Below are 13,643 nucleotides of genomic sequence, written 5' to 3'. Positions count from 1 at the left end.
TATCTACTGAGTCTAATAGTTTACTTGCCAACACCAGTCCAGGGTAGCCAGTCTCTACCATTTCTTGACTGAGACACTGGAGATTTGAGGCAGGTTCCTCAGGCAGAGGTTCTGGGATTATTGTTATTGTTCTGTCTGTAGGGAGAGGTATAAACAATGTAGGCAATGATATTTATCCTGCTCTGAAAAGCCCACTATGCAACCGTGTATTAGATCTGCCATATCTGTACTGCTTCCTTCCTTCCCGCTTTATCTCCTCCTTAGCACTGTAATATCTCTGTGCAATATGTGTGTTGTTCCCCAAAAATACATAACTTGCAGATGTAAAGATGATTTTTTTTTCTCCAGAGCAGTGAGCATGACAGTCTGAGTCTAGATCAGTAGAGTGCAGACTTCAGAGGATTAAAATAGGCTCTAGCTTTGGGCTAATAAAGAAACTCAAATCACTTTCCCCAAGGGAAAAAGCTGTTTTATTGGTTCCTGTTCAGCATAATACAGCCAAAATTTCCAAGCAGCACAACTTGCACACGGGTATTATGACCTCGCATAAGTTTCAGAAAGCAGCGTGGGATGCAAAAAAAAAGGAAAAAAAAGAGCTTTGCACTTCCCAACTTGCAAACCAACCCCAAGCGTATACATGAACAAATGGGAGAATGATGCAATTAAGCAGTATAGACCCTGTAATCCCTTCAATACAAGCACATCTGTCAACAGGCTTTCTCATGTCAGGTATAAAACAGATATATGCTTCTACTCTATACTGCTGAAAAATGAGATTTTGGCAGGGTTTTTAGGATCTATGGGTGGAATTGTATACACAACATAATTATGTATTGCAAAGATTGACGAATATTTCCTGTCTTGTGTGATGCAGCTTTATCCCTGTTAAACTCATGTACCTGTGTCAAGCCCCAATAATTTAACTGAGTTTCATGGCTTTTCTTTTTATTGTAAAATTTTAGAGCAAAACCCATGCCTCCATCATGCTGGAGACGGTGCTAGTCCTCTTCCATAACACAGTTTAGAGAAAGAGGTCGTCAAGGAAGCAGATGGCTGAGAAATACATGTCCAGTTTTTATCTCCTTTCCCAAACACGCAAGCACCCATCTGTTCCTGCAGAGGGAAAGCCTTTGCAGTTGTTCTGGACAGACTAATTGCACATTGGCCAAAACCAGACTATTGGAGCCCATCAGGAAAGAAAGGGGCAGTTGTTGAATCTCTGTGAAGGCTCGTAGACCTGTCAATGTGCATCCAAGAGAAATGTCTGAATTGTTGAAGAATGGCTGCAGAATCTCTCATCCAAGGAAGACACTGAAGCTTAAGTGTGGTGCGCCTCCAGATACATGCCATGCCCTACGAGGAGATAGGAGATGAAATAAAGGACACAAAAATCAAAAATAAAAAGGGAAGAGAACTTAATCAAGAGTTGGTATAACCACAGCTAGGAATAAACTGCAGAAAAATGAATGATTTACCCAATTACCATGTCTAGCACTATCCAAAACACAGCATCATTCTTGACTATTCCAAAACCAGAAAGTATACGTGAGTTACTAAACAAAGATTGAATAGAAGGGTGGAGAGGAACATCTTTATGCTATTTCCTCTTTATTTAGTGACATTGTTGCATGTATACATAAAAGCCACAACTTGCAATTTATTGGAGTTGGCAGTTTGATCAGGTTCTTCAAACACACATTAAAAATAACAGTCTATGCATGGTTGAAACATAGGGGTTCCCAGCAGGTTCCTTGAATTAACAGATTTTGATAGAAATTGAAAAGGATTTTAAACGACTTTTTCAGTCAAAGGTCTCTTTAGATTTGGAAATTCCAATCTGGAGAACGTCTATTATCAACTCAGCACAGAATGTGAAAAGGAACTGTTGAAGTCTGTTCTGCAAACATTTGTTCGTTTATACGCATCTCACTCCTGATATGGACAAATCCTGAATTCTTGAATAGAAACTTCTGGCCAACAATGCACTTCAAGGTTTTACCTGGCTCCTCATGCTCCATTTTTAAATGAAGGAATTTATCTCAAACCTTTCTGGCTACCTTAATTTGATAGAATCACAGAATAGTAATATTTGAGGCATGAAGGGACCTCATCACATTGTCTAGTTCAGGCCCCACCATGCTCAAAGGCAGCTCAACTACAGCAGGTTGTTCAGACCTTATCCAGTTGGGTTTCAAGGACCTCCGAGGCTGAAGACTCTGCAACTCCTCTGGGAAACCTGTTTCAGCGTTTGACCACCCTCACTGTAAATAACTTATTTCTTATATTTAAATGGAATTTCCTGTCTTCCAATTTGTGCCCATTGCCACTTGTCCTTTCCGGGCAGCAATGCTGATTCTGTTGTCTTTTACTACCTCCCTTTCATTATTTACAAACATTGATAAGATCTCCTGAGCATTCTCTGCTCCAGGCTGAAAAATCCATCTGTCTCAGACTCTCCTTGTATGACACATGCTCTGTTCTCTTCCTGACCCTTTCCTGAACTTTCTCCAGTACATGCACCTATCTCTTGTGCTGGGTGGCCCAGTACTGGACACAGCACTCAAGGGAGATCTCACCAGTGAGGAGAGGAAGGATCACTTCCCTTGACCTGCTGGCAATACCCAGGATCCTGTTGGTCTTCTTTGCTGCAAGCACGCATTGCTGGCTCATGGTCAACTTTTTGTTGACCTTTCCAGCCTTCAATGTGTACTAGTGCATGGGGTTAATCCTCAGCTGCTGCAGGACCTGGTATTTCAACCTTTGTTGAATTTCATGAGGTTCAGGAACAGGATGAGTTGGCCCATTTCTCCAGGCTGTCGAGATCCCTCTGGTTGGCAGCACATCTGTCTGCTCTGTCAACCACTCCTCTCAACTTTGTATTGTCTGCAGACTTGCTGAGGGTGCACTCTGTCCCCATCATCCAGGTCCTCAACAAAGAGGCTAAACAGTCCTGACCCCAGTATCAACTCCCGTGGTGCTGCACTAGTGACTGGCCTCCAGCTGGACTTTGTGAAAGGCCAAACCCTTTGAGCCCAACAGTTCAGACAATTTTCAGTCCACCTCACTGTCCATTTATCTAGTCTGTACTTCATTAGCTTTGCCTATGTGGATGTTATGGCAGACAATGTCAAAAGCTATGCTAAAGTCAAGATAACATGCACGGCTCTCCCTTCATCTGCAAAGCCAGTCATTTCTTCACAGGCTACCAGATTGGTCAGGCATGACTTCCCCCACCTATATCCAGACTGAAAACTCCTAATCATCTTGTCCGTGATATATTTGAAAATAGCTTCCATGAAGACATGCTCTGTTACCCTCTCAGGGACTGAGGTGAGGCTGACAGGCTTGTAGTTCCCTGGATTCTCCTTCTTGCCTTTCTGGGAGACATGTGTGATATTTGCTTTCTTACAGTCCCCAGGAATCTCCTCCAATTGCCATGAACTTGCAGATATAATTGAGAGCAGCCCTGCATGCATGGATGAATTCCACCAAATCCAATGGACTTGTGTGTGCTCTATTTGTTTAAATATTTCCTAACTCGATCCTCCCTCCTCGACTGAGATTAATTCTTCAGAAATCCAGACTTTTCCACTGATCTCCATGGCCTGGGATCCCTGAAAGCAAATCTTACCAGTAAAAACGAAGGCAAATAATTTAGTTCTGCAGTATAAGTCATTCAATTTTATTTAGCAACAATATTTCTTGTATCTGTATTAGAAGTAGCAAAGGAATAGAGGCAGTGACTGAAGGGTGCCTCTGGAGCAACTTGCAGCTGAACATTATCTGTGTAAAATCACTGTTCTTAGAGGTGAACCACATATGGATATTAAAAGATGAAAATCCGTTAGAAGAAGATGAGGCCATTCTCCTGCAGAATCATATTGTGATACTGGCAACATGATTCTAGTCTAGGGAAAGAAAGAATGAGAAATCTCTCACAAAACTGGAACAATATTTTAACAATCATAAAAAAAGCCAGAATCCTCCTTGTGAAAAGAACACATTTTCTTTCTCAAACAAAGCCCCTAACTTTTATACCTAAATACTGGAGACAATGCAAGAATGAAAGGCATCATCTTCATGCCTCTGAGAACTGAATTTTGAAGTTTCTGATCAAATTCCTGTTATTGTAGTGTTAAGGAAGTGGCCTTGTTTGCTGAACTGAAGCGATACTGGAAGAGCTTCCTGTTTAAAACAGCGGGGAGTGCAGCCCCGAGAACATCAATCATGCAGTTCATGCTATTAACTCGACGGGAGCATTGTAGAAACAGGGCTCCATTCAGCTTCAAGGGTCTCCTGCAATGTTCTATACTGCAGGAGCCTGAAGTTCATATTTCTTCATGGTGACACAATAACTCCCTAATAGAAGCAGGTATAGTCGGCGAGAGATGGAGCAACTTTACTGTGCCAGGGAATCAGATCAGCAGTCACACATCTCTGCTCTCTCTAGCATCTTTCTAAGAGCTGCAAAAAATCTGAGTTCTTGTACATTCACGTTTCTTCCACAGAACAGATAACAATTGCATAGCTTAATAACTCAAAGTCCAAAACTTAAAGGTTCATATTCCTTATAATTTTAAACTATGTCTACCATTGCTGGTATTTTTAAAAATACCTTTAAAATGGCTGGTGGTGTCTCCCATAGAATTACTACCTATTTTTAAGTTCGTTGTCTGTTCTACATTCTTTCAGAGAATTTCACTTTAATATGGTACTTTTATACGAAAAACAAGAACAGTTAAGCTCTTCATTGTTCTCTCAATTTTACAGTAATTATAATTCACATTTAAACAAGACAAGTAGATACAGCCAGTGCTCCTATGACATCTTTAATACTCACAATTCCTTATTAAAAGTAAATACAATCATAATTTGTCCATAAAAATGTCAAAACTAAGTGCAGGATGAAACAAAACAAGCAGCAACATGTCAGACAGATTTGCTCTCTACAAGAAAGCTATCAGGACAAAATGTTACAAGATGGACTATTTTGATCTCCGTAACAGCAAGCTGATGTTCTGAATAGTTTTTGTTATGCACAGACACATATCTTAATCTTCACAAAAGTGATGAAGGTGCTAGCAACCTAAAGCAATAAATGAAATACTGCCTATTTGTTCAGGCTGTTTCACAGCCTTAAATATCCCCCCAGTTAGAGTACAGTTGAGAAATATGTTAAATTTACTATCATCAAAATTATCGACTTCAAAAATCATGGAAGACGTAATAGCCAAACTTGGCTCTTACATACAATTTAGGGGGTTCAAAGTAATGAAATATTATATAAAATACAGCAGGAGAAATCTATCTAATGTGATGATAATTTAACTGAACTGATAGGGAAAAAAATTAATTCATCTATATAGATTAGGATACTCGATTTACTAATATGCGTCTTCAGTTTCCTAACTAGGTTTTCTGAAAAATAAGCTTATATCCTACAGTGTTTCAGGTTCACACACTGCAATTTTAGCTGTTTGACTGAATGGCTGAACAAACTCATAGCTTTATTTATGCAAATAATGCTGCTTATATAAATGGAACATATACCTGAGCCCATATATGACTTGAAGTAATTCTCAGAGACTTGAATACTGACATGCACCTTTGGCTGCTGTTCCTGGAACGTTACTCATTAAAGCTTTGGCCATGTTGTGGGGAGGACTATATTATGATGACTATATCTCACCAATCTGTGCTTGGACAAGGCTCACATGCTTGCAGAGGGACGCTTAGCAGACAGGATGTCAAACTTAGATGCAACTAATAAAATTAAATCTCAGTGAAGTATTTCTACGTTCAGTGTCTGAACAGTGTGAGGCTACAGGACCATTTCTTCTCAGGTCTCTGGGTCTCCAAGTTGAGTAAAACCTCCCCTATCCTGCTGCTCTGCTAAGCGAACACTTACCCACCAGAACTGATGGCAGCAGTTTCTTGCTTGTTGTACCCAGCATGAGAAAGGCACTGTGGAAGCAGGTGGGTCCTAGAACAATTGCAGAAACATTCAGGCTCTGACTCAGTGACAGGTTCAACTGCGCGGGGCTGCTCCAGGCTGCTGCTGACAGGTCTTATATCCCCAGCACCTACTTCCCATTTGTCACCTGACACTCACCCCGATTCTGACACACACCACCAGTTTTGGCCGCTGAACGGTCCAGCATGACATACTGGCTGGCGGAAAGGAGGTACCTCAAGCTGTGCTGACTGATGCTGTTGGAGTTGGAAGCAGCAAGGGATGAATTTTAAGAGCAGGAGTCTCAAAACCGTGTGTGAAGGAGACAGTGGGAACAATGAGAGGGGTCGGAATGAAGCGTCATACGATAAACCCTATCCTTTATAGTGGTGGTATGTGCGCTTCTAAAGAATTTAAAATGAATGGCAGACAATAAAGCTAGTAAGATGGATGGACACTAAAGACATCTTATGACAAAAACTTACAAAATGTTCCAAAAACAGGAGAGTAAGTCAAGCTCAAATGAACACAGAAGGACTAACCCCAGAAACCCCTCACAGAAAAATTCTGACTTCTTACTGAACATAAATATGATCAAAATCAAACATGGTAATTCATAAGAACAGGGACAACCATTCTGAACTAAGTAGCATTGATCATAGGGACTGAGAAAGCTATTTAGGGTGAGCTAGTCCTGAGGGACAGAAAAAGAAAATTCCACAACCCTCCCTTTCTCTACGCTAAGTTAACTGTGAACCTGAAGCAACTGAAAGGAAAAGTTATTTGTTAAGCTTAATTTTAAGTTGCATTTTTGTTATTTACTTTGCACACCCTCCTACACTTCAACCTTTGCTCTTAGAATAAACTCATTTTTCTGTGGAAGCTTATCTTGGCATTAAAAGCGACTCATAAGCAACTCTGGGATGAATAAGGCATATTATTATTTCAGAAACAACTAATCCAAATAAAGAAGAGTCTTAGTCCTATCTTGTTGCACTCACCTAGGGCAAGTGGGAGGAACCTTGGGAACTGAGCTCTCTGAGCAGCAAGGATCAGTTTGAGAACCTGTAACATCAGATATGGAGAAAAGTCAGGTTTCCTCTTTCAGCCAAGGAGACACAATAGAAAGACAGCCCAGAAACCTGAGAAACTTGTTAAAAGCAGTTATTTCCATGCTCTGCTCTTACAGTATGACAGGAAACTAAACTAAACTATGTATTCACTGTACATTTATTCATATGCATTTAATATGAATGTGCTTTTGATAGTTAAATCAATAAAAAGGTAGACTTGTCAGTTTTTTACTACTATTTTATAGTAGTAGGTTCCTTGCAAGGTTATCACCAGCCTCCCCCATCCACCATATTTCCCATAGTCTGGTAAATACCTAATTAAGATAAAACAACTGTTCCTAAACTCATAACTTAGCTTTGAAATTCATTGCTTTTGAGTTCTGAAAAAAGTGCTTCTATTCTCCAAACTTTTCAAGGAGTGTGACAAGAATACCCCAGTTGCATGTGGCACTAGTTATTACACCATGACATGTTGTCCACTGTCAGTTTGTACTGTTTCCCCACAAAGAATTTTAGAATAGAATTTGCTCTGAAAAGCCAAGTCACTCATTTATCAGAGTAAGAACCTCTTGAAGTCAGTTGTTTCGTCCTTGACATGAAAGCAGGAAGCTCCTTTAGCAAGGAAATTATCTTCTCTAAGATCAGTACCCGAGAGTTGACATTTACAACTGAAAGTAAAGCAACCTTTCACTCATCCTTCTTTACAAGCTCTGCCTCATTTTGTCAACAGACTTGGTGTTACAGTTGAAAACCAAAATGGTCTGAGCTGAACATGAGTCTATGTTTTCCAGAGACGCCGATGCATTTCCCCATCGCAGAACTTACAGAACTTAAACACTCAGAGGAAAGTTGGTCCAAAACAGTTTTATGATAGAAACCGATAGCTGTCTTAATACCAGAGAAGCTTGCTTGCTCTCAAAGTAGTTCTAAGACTGAAACAAAAGAAAAGTCAAAAATCAAAATCCAAAGTGTTCTTCTGAAAGAGCCAAAGGGAGAATTTAGCTATCCTGTAGCTAGACTGTAGAAAGCCATTTATATTTTTCCTGGTAAGTAGAGAGCCAAACAAATGTTACTTGAGCTGGCAATCAGCAGTATGACCATGAAGAATTCCTACTAATATTAACAGGAATCACACTGGGCACTGCATTACTCATATAACAGAGCTGGCTAATTAAAGATTATATTAGTTTCAAAAACAGCTGATGCATGTGAGGCTTATTGTGCTGTACAGCATATTTGAAGGGATAGCAAAAGACTGCTTTGGAGGAAGGGTGAGACAAAGATAAAACAAACACCGAAACTTCAATAATAGACTTTTCATTAACAGTAATTCAGTTTGACTGGCACTAGCATTTTCAGAAATGTTCTTCTCTTTGGAATTGAAGTCTCAAATATTTCAGGCCAAGCAAAGCCAGATAGGTAATGCTAGACTTTATGATGGAAAAGTGATCACCTCTCTGCAGCTGATACTGAAAGCCATTTTCGTTTTAATCTATTTTGCTAAAAGGAGTTTCAATAATTGTTCTTATTTTCTGATCGTGAATATGTTCCCAGAATGACCTTACCAAACAAACAGGGGAACAAGAATTGTATACAATGGTACATCTAGTAACTCTGTCCCATTGTCCCTTCCTATCCTCTGCCACAGCTCTTCTTTTTGTTCTTTATTGTATGTCATATGGGAAGACTGCTATTGTAAACACCTGAATATATTAAATTGACATCCAACTAAACAACGTTTACAGGAAACCTCCAGTATCTGTTACATCAATGTTACATCATTTCTGACAGATTAAGCAATGTCTGCAGGGCTGAGAGATGTCTTTGTGACTATTTTTATAACTAAGAACTATGAGCACTAATGGGACCATAAAAACTTAAACACAGAACATCAGAAGTTCATGCCATGCCAAACCACTCTCCAGAGATTATTTAAATCAACATGTTCTCCTGCATTTTGACTGACAGCCTTTGGTATAAATCATAATAATTTCCTTGTGGAAGTACCACTTCTTGGTCACTTATATGCAAATGGTTAAAACAGGAGGAAAGTAACTAATGTTTATTGAAAACTGTTCCACTCAGGTGAATAGTTTAACTACTCTGGGTACATTAGGTTCTTTATATCACTGCCAGCCTTCTTTTTCACAGCAGCATTTAACTTTTAGGACTAACTGCACTGTTATGATGTCAATGTGATGCAGAATGCTACCTGTCCCCAGCCAGTGCTTCATCTTCCCACATACAACATCGTATTCTCTCACAGGCAGGACCTTCTCAGAAAACATTTGCAATAAAATCTTCTTAAAAAAAAAAAAAAAAAAGAAAAAGGAAAAGTAGAAGACCTAGTTTTACTGCAGTGCCCACAAAAGCCCTTACCATACATTTTACAGCAGATGTCAAAAGACAAGTTACTTTTTCTCTGGCAGAAATGGCTTACTTTCCTGTTACTTCAGTCTCAACCAACATTTGTATGCTTCACTTTTAATTGTGAATATAGATTTTAAGCTCTGTGGGAAAGGACCCCTTTTGTTTTTCCATGTAACCAATCTCCCCTGTCCTTACAAAGGGACTATTATTTTGTGACTATTTTCAAGGTCTCTCTCTCTTATGTCTTCCCCAGCACACCTGAACAAGAACACAAGAACATCTTCCTAGAACACTGCACTTCTCCAGTAGAAACTTGTGAATGATGTAATTATGTAACTTAATGCCATAGCTGTAAACTACTTATAATGATACTGTGATTTACACTATAGATAAATGTATCCTTCAAGTATGAACTCCTAAGATCCTAGAACTCCTGCAGGGAGGCATGCTTGTATTTTCCAAGCACTGCAAGAACACATACATCGAAAAAAAAAAGAATAAAAACTACTGGAAAGTTAAGGGCTGTGTTTTAAAACCAACTGACATTTATACTATGATATAATGAGCTTTTTCTCAGGGCATTTTGTTAATTGAAAGTACAGAGTTCGTTCAGTAGGTCAATTATTTGTTGCAAATATTTCATGAAAGTCTCAGTAACACCACCCCCATGGATTTATATAGATGCACCAGAATAATTTCTTGTGACTAGACTATGATTCAGAATTAGCTATCAGCATTTTCTGAAGCAGCTCTTTAGTGGCTTCATTCGAGAATGTTTAGGTTAAGATTTCCAAAGATTTATGCTTAGGTATATGACTCCTTACTAAAAGAAAATCAGATAAAATTAGCTTAGTTTCTATGTACATACGTATAGTGTAATGCAGACTGTACTGAGCCTAGTGGCATTGCACTCCTATGAAGTTACTCACACATATACAGAATTTTAAGGGACTGATTCAGAATTAATTGGGAAAAGGTGGGGGCTTTTTTCTCCTTTCTGAAAGCAGCTCGCTTTGCTTTACTACAAAACCATCATACTATTGCTTCTGAAGCTGCAGATGCTACCACAATTCTAATTGCCTGCCATGCAGTGAAGAAATCTAATTAAAACCACTTATTTGTACCTATTAGCCAGTCTCTTTAAACGCAGACAAAAAACCTTACCACAAGCTAAACCGTAAGTACAGAGTGTGGTCTGCAACTCAGTCAAAGAAACAACAGATGTTTTCAGATAATGACACCTCCATTTTCCTGCTACTACCAATTATCATTAACCAGGAACTTAAATGGCTATGTAAATCACTATACCTAGCCACCACTGCAGACATGGTTCAGACTGTCAGAATGATATTGGACAAAGCACTGCATCTCTCACATAGTTAAAATTGTGACATTTTTGTGTTGAGGGTAGATTACTGACCATAGCATGGTTCAGAGGTAACATATACAATCATTATTATAAATGTGTAATAAAATGCAAGGAATAACCTGTAGTCTTCTCTCAATAGATCCAGGATTCTTGAGCAGTTTTATAAATAAGAGCAGTATAGTCCTTTGGAGGTTTCCTTCACCACATCGTTAAGAACAACTAGGGTGACAGTTACTTCAAAAGAAAAAACTCAACACTAACACAACAGAAAGCTGTAATGTAACAGAGGCAGGCAGGGCACTAAACCAGAATGATTTAATAAATAGCCTACTGCACAAGCTCATCTGGTTTGCTGCCCTTCCTAATGTGAAGCCCTCACCCAAGACTTCACTCACACTGGACAGTGTTGACTGGGCAGATGGAAGAACTGGCCTGTGCACCGATTTATTCCATCGGCATCACCATGTCACTTCTTGAAGGAAGCTGCACCTCTAGGCTGAACCTACTGTAAAGGTACTTGCCCTTGTACCATTTAAAGTATTTAAGAAACAGGCCATTAGTAAATTAAAACCTGTGGCTTATAGCTGTGACAGACAGGCATCTTTAAGTCAACGGCGGTTGTAGGAACAGGGTTTTTACCCATTTTTTGTGACTTCTTCAGGGTGCGAGGCCACCCTCACGCTCTGTGTGCATCCACCATTCATCCACAACTGCCTGCTCAGCTACCGAACGGCCTCTATGTCCGTTCTGGCAAAGGGGGTGTCGGTCAGGAGCAGAACGGGGCCTGATCTCGTTACTTCAGCATCCGCCGGCATCCACACGGCTTCGCGCTGCCCTCGGCGACAGACACCTGGTCCAACCGACACCGACCCGCCAGCACCCCGCTTCCCCGGGGCGCTCCTCTGCCGGGCCGTCCCTGCTTCCTACCCCGCGCTGGAAAGCATCACTTTCCGCCAGGTGCCCCCACGCACCCCCGCTCCGTGCACAGCCGAGGCGAAGGGAGGGGAGGCGCGGCCGGGCCCCTGCCCCGCGCAGCCCGCAACGCCGCCTGCCGCAGGGCGAGGCCGCGCCGGACCCTGCGCGGTACCTGCGCGCAACTTCGGCCCGCCCTCAGCGCGGAGCGGCCGCCGCACGACCGTCCCCTTTCACTGCGCTGGGCCGCCCCGTTCTTTACCTCAACGACCCCCGCCCGGCCGCCCACCATCGCCTCCCTCCCGCCCGCCCCCCGCGCCGGACCGCTGCCGCCGGAGGGGAGCCGCCTCGTCCCGCCCACCCGGCCGAGGGGCCAGCTTGCCTGTCACTCTGCGGCGGCCCCGCGCGCGGATTGGCCGCCAGCGCTGTCAGTCGGCGGCGGGGCCGCGCCGGCCCCTTGTTGTCACGGCGCCGTGCGGGGCTGGGGCTCTTCGCGCTGCCGCCGCCGTTGTTGCTGCTGCCGTGGGAGCCCGGGCGGGGAGCGGTGCCGCTGGCCTCGTCACCCGCTCTCCCGGCGTGGGAAGAGGCGCGCTCGCCATGGCCACCAGCACCACGGGCTCTACGCTGCTGCAGCCCCTCAGCAACGCCGTGCGACTGCCCGTCGACCAGGTGAGGATGGGGAGGCGCCTGCCCCGCCGGTGCGTCCCGGGGGCTCGCCTGGGAGGGGCGGTGCCGCGCCGGGCGAGCGCCCCGGCTCCGCGCCGTTCCGCCCCGCCCTGTCCCCCCGCGGCTCCTCCATCCTCCCCGCCTCCGCCGGGCGGGGGGCCGAGGGGAGGCTGGGCAGCGCCCGACGAGGCGGCGGCGGCGGCTGCGTGAGGGGAGAGTGGGGGCGCGGCCCGCGGGGGGCGGGGGGTCCGGCCGCGCCCCGCGTACAGGTGCGCTCCCGCCGGTCCGGCAGCGCGGCCGCGTCCCGGGCCCGTCCCGCCCCGCCGGTGCGCGGCCGCGCCGGGATCAGGCCGCGGGGGCTGCGATCGCGGCGCCGGGTCGGCCAACTTGTTGGCATCCGCCTTTGGCCAGATGTGACTCCGCAGCTGGGAACGGGGCCGCTACCAGCGCAGCGATGCGAAGGCTGAGCGATAATTGCGAATGCAAAGCAGTGCGCTGTGCCTGGATGCGCCTGCCAGGGGTTTTTAGATACAGCGTTAAATAATAATGTGTGCTGCACACAATGCTCTTGGGGATGCATGTGTACTTTGTTGGCAGAGCGTTTCTGTGGTATCTTTTGTCCGAGTGATATAAAAATTCCTGAAGGAAGGCTGTTAATCCTGTTGTCTGCACAAAACACCAGAAGATTTCAAAATAAGATTGGGAGACTGAGGTTTGCAGAGTTTAATGACTGAAGTTGTACAATAATTTTATTTTTATTTTTATTTTTATTTTTTTTTTAGTGGGGGAAGTGGTCTAGACCTTCCAAATCTATGGAATATTTATGTGGTTTTGAATACATATGTAGCCTGAAGTATCTCCTGTAAATTTCATGTCAGGAATTCTTATTAAAAAAACCTGAAGTCTGTTAATGGATGAATGAAATACATCGAGGAAAGCAGTCTGTGTTTATGCAGGGAGAGGTTGGTTTTACAAAACACACCTAATGAGTGAGAAAAGTAAGTGGCAAATAAATGTGGAGGAAATGTGTGTAGTGAAAGAGTTTTGTGATACACTGAATTACTGAACTACGTGCTTTTTCGTTCCCCCATCTTCCTACCATTTGTTCGAATGGAGGAGAGAGAACCTTAGGTTAAGGATCCACATGAAAAAGTACCTTCTAGAACACCGACAAAAGCAGGCAAGTTTAAATGGAGCTTGCTGTGATGGGAGAGATACTGTGCACAACTTCCAGTGATACCTCTGCCTGGGGTCAATGGCACCGCCTGGCTCGGTGCCTGGGACGTGCAGGCTGGAAGCT

The 13,643-nt window shown here is 43.2% G+C and overlaps 2 protein-coding genes across 4 annotated transcripts in view; one reads left to right on the top strand and one right to left on the bottom strand.

Moving 5' to 3' along the window:
- Positions 1 to 474: 474 nt before the first annotated feature.
- LOC309438067 (uncharacterized protein) lies at positions 475 to 12,276 on the bottom strand (the record flags this gene model as incomplete). The annotated part of the gene is made up of 5 exons (XM_082048974.1): positions 475 to 1,353; positions 5,909 to 5,983; positions 6,955 to 7,018; positions 11,737 to 11,907; positions 12,241 to 12,276. 5 exons carry the CDS (start codon positions 12,274 to 12,276, stop codon positions 1,319 to 1,321), a joined length of 381 nt encoding a protein of 126 aa, XP_081905100.1. The 3' UTR covers positions 475 to 1,318.
- MBOAT2 (membrane bound glycerophospholipid O-acyltransferase 2) overlaps positions 12,065 to 13,643 on the top strand; it is a 99,054-nt gene continuing 97,475 nt past the window's right edge. For all 3 annotated transcript variants that reach the window (XR_014183741.1, XM_082049414.1, XM_082049415.1), the window contains exon 1: positions 12,065 to 12,346. Coding sequence is in view for 2 of the 3 variants with exons in the window: in XM_082049414.1 (XP_081905540.1) it covers positions 12,275 to 12,346 (72 nt within the window). In the remaining variant the exon portion in view is untranslated. The remainder of the gene's footprint in view (positions 12,347 to 13,643) is intronic.

This window comes from Streptopelia decaocto (genome assembly GCF_964273445.1).
Source record: "Streptopelia decaocto genome assembly, chromosome: 3".
Classification (NCBI taxonomy): Eukaryota; Metazoa; Chordata; class Aves; order Columbiformes; family Columbidae; genus Streptopelia; species Streptopelia decaocto.
The sequence above is the reverse complement of the archived record's forward strand: the minus strand, read 5'-3'. Positions and strand labels throughout refer to the sequence as shown.